At 37.2% G+C, this 1,187-nt stretch overlaps 1 protein-coding gene across 1 annotated transcript in view; it reads left to right on the top strand.

The window, feature by feature from the left end:
* CHORDC1 (cysteine and histidine rich domain containing 1) overlaps positions 1 to 1,187 on the top strand; it is a 30,788-nt gene that overhangs the window by 21,616 nt on the left and 7,985 nt on the right. The window contains exon 10 of the mRNA XM_025200841.1: positions 1 to 105. This exon is cut by the window's left edge and continues 1 nt beyond it. Within this exon, the coding sequence (XP_025056626.1) occupies positions 1 to 105 (105 nt within the window). The remainder of the gene's footprint in view (positions 106 to 1,187) is intronic.

Below are 1,187 nucleotides of genomic sequence, written 5' to 3' on the forward strand. Positions count from 1 at the left end.
CCTTGTAGGCATGATTGGCATCAGACTGGAGGTGAAGTTACCATTTCAATATATGCTAAAAATTCAGTTCCTGAACTTAGCTATGTTGAAGCAAATAGCACAGTGGTGAGTATATTTCATTTAATTTTTTTTCTAAGCTTACTTATTTATAAAATGTAGTAGAAGAGAAGCTTTCTGGCTGTATCTTTTGCCTTTCTTAGTAAAACAGAAATAAAAAAATGCTGTGAGCAATTTTTTTCTCCCATATAGGGTAATTCTTCTTTACACTTTTATTCTACCTATGTGTAATTACCTAAAAGATAAATAAAACACTTGTACTGCAACTTAGCAGCAGGTAACTTAAGCTTTTTGAGGCCTTTCTGTAATCTCACCATAGAAAAATAGGGCTGGAAGGGCCTTCAGGAGTTCATGAGCTCCCTGCTCAAAGCAGGATCATCCCTGTTTAAACCAGTCTGCGCAAGTATTTGTCTAATCTGCTCTTAAAAATAAGAAATTAGAAGATTCCACAACCCCTGTAAATCTGTTCCAGTGCTAAACCACCCTCGTAATTAGAAAGGTCTTCCTAATAGATTTCCCTTCCTGCTATTTAAGATTGTTACTTGTTTTGTCCCCTGATGGTCTTTTGCCAACCTCTTTATAACCCTCAGGTATTTGAAGACTGTTATTCTCCAGACTAAACCATCCAAGTTCAAAATTGGACACAATACTCAGGGTGAGGCCTTGCCACTACTGAATAGAGCAGAAGAATTAGTAGCTTGACTTCTAGGCAGGACTCCTATGGATACAACCAAGTTTTTACTATTGGCCTGCCCTAGTACAACCCCCAGGTCCTTTTCTGCGGTACTGCAGCTATCTGTTCCCTAGTCTGTTTTATGCATTTGATTGATCTATCCCATATGCAGTACTTTGTGCTTACCCTTACTGGATTTCATTCAATTAATTTCAGACCTCTTTTCCAGTTTGAGGGTATTCTGAATCTTGTTCCTGTCCTCCAAAGTGTCTGTAACATTCTGTTCAGTTTTAAATGTAAAAGTGTTATATATCGTGACTTTTAAAGAGTCTTGCATTGTTTGTGCCTTTAAATAAAATAACCCCCTAATTTAAAGAATGTCACTCTCTTTATGGTAAGCAGTTTCACAGATGCTGAATCCTGCACAAATTTTACAAAAAAGCTCTAGTACGCTCTT

This window comes from Alligator sinensis, unplaced genomic scaffold (genome assembly GCF_000455745.1).
Source record: "Alligator sinensis unplaced genomic scaffold, ASM45574v1 scaffold602_1, whole genome shotgun sequence".
Classification (NCBI taxonomy): Eukaryota; Metazoa; Chordata; order Crocodylia; family Alligatoridae; genus Alligator; species Alligator sinensis.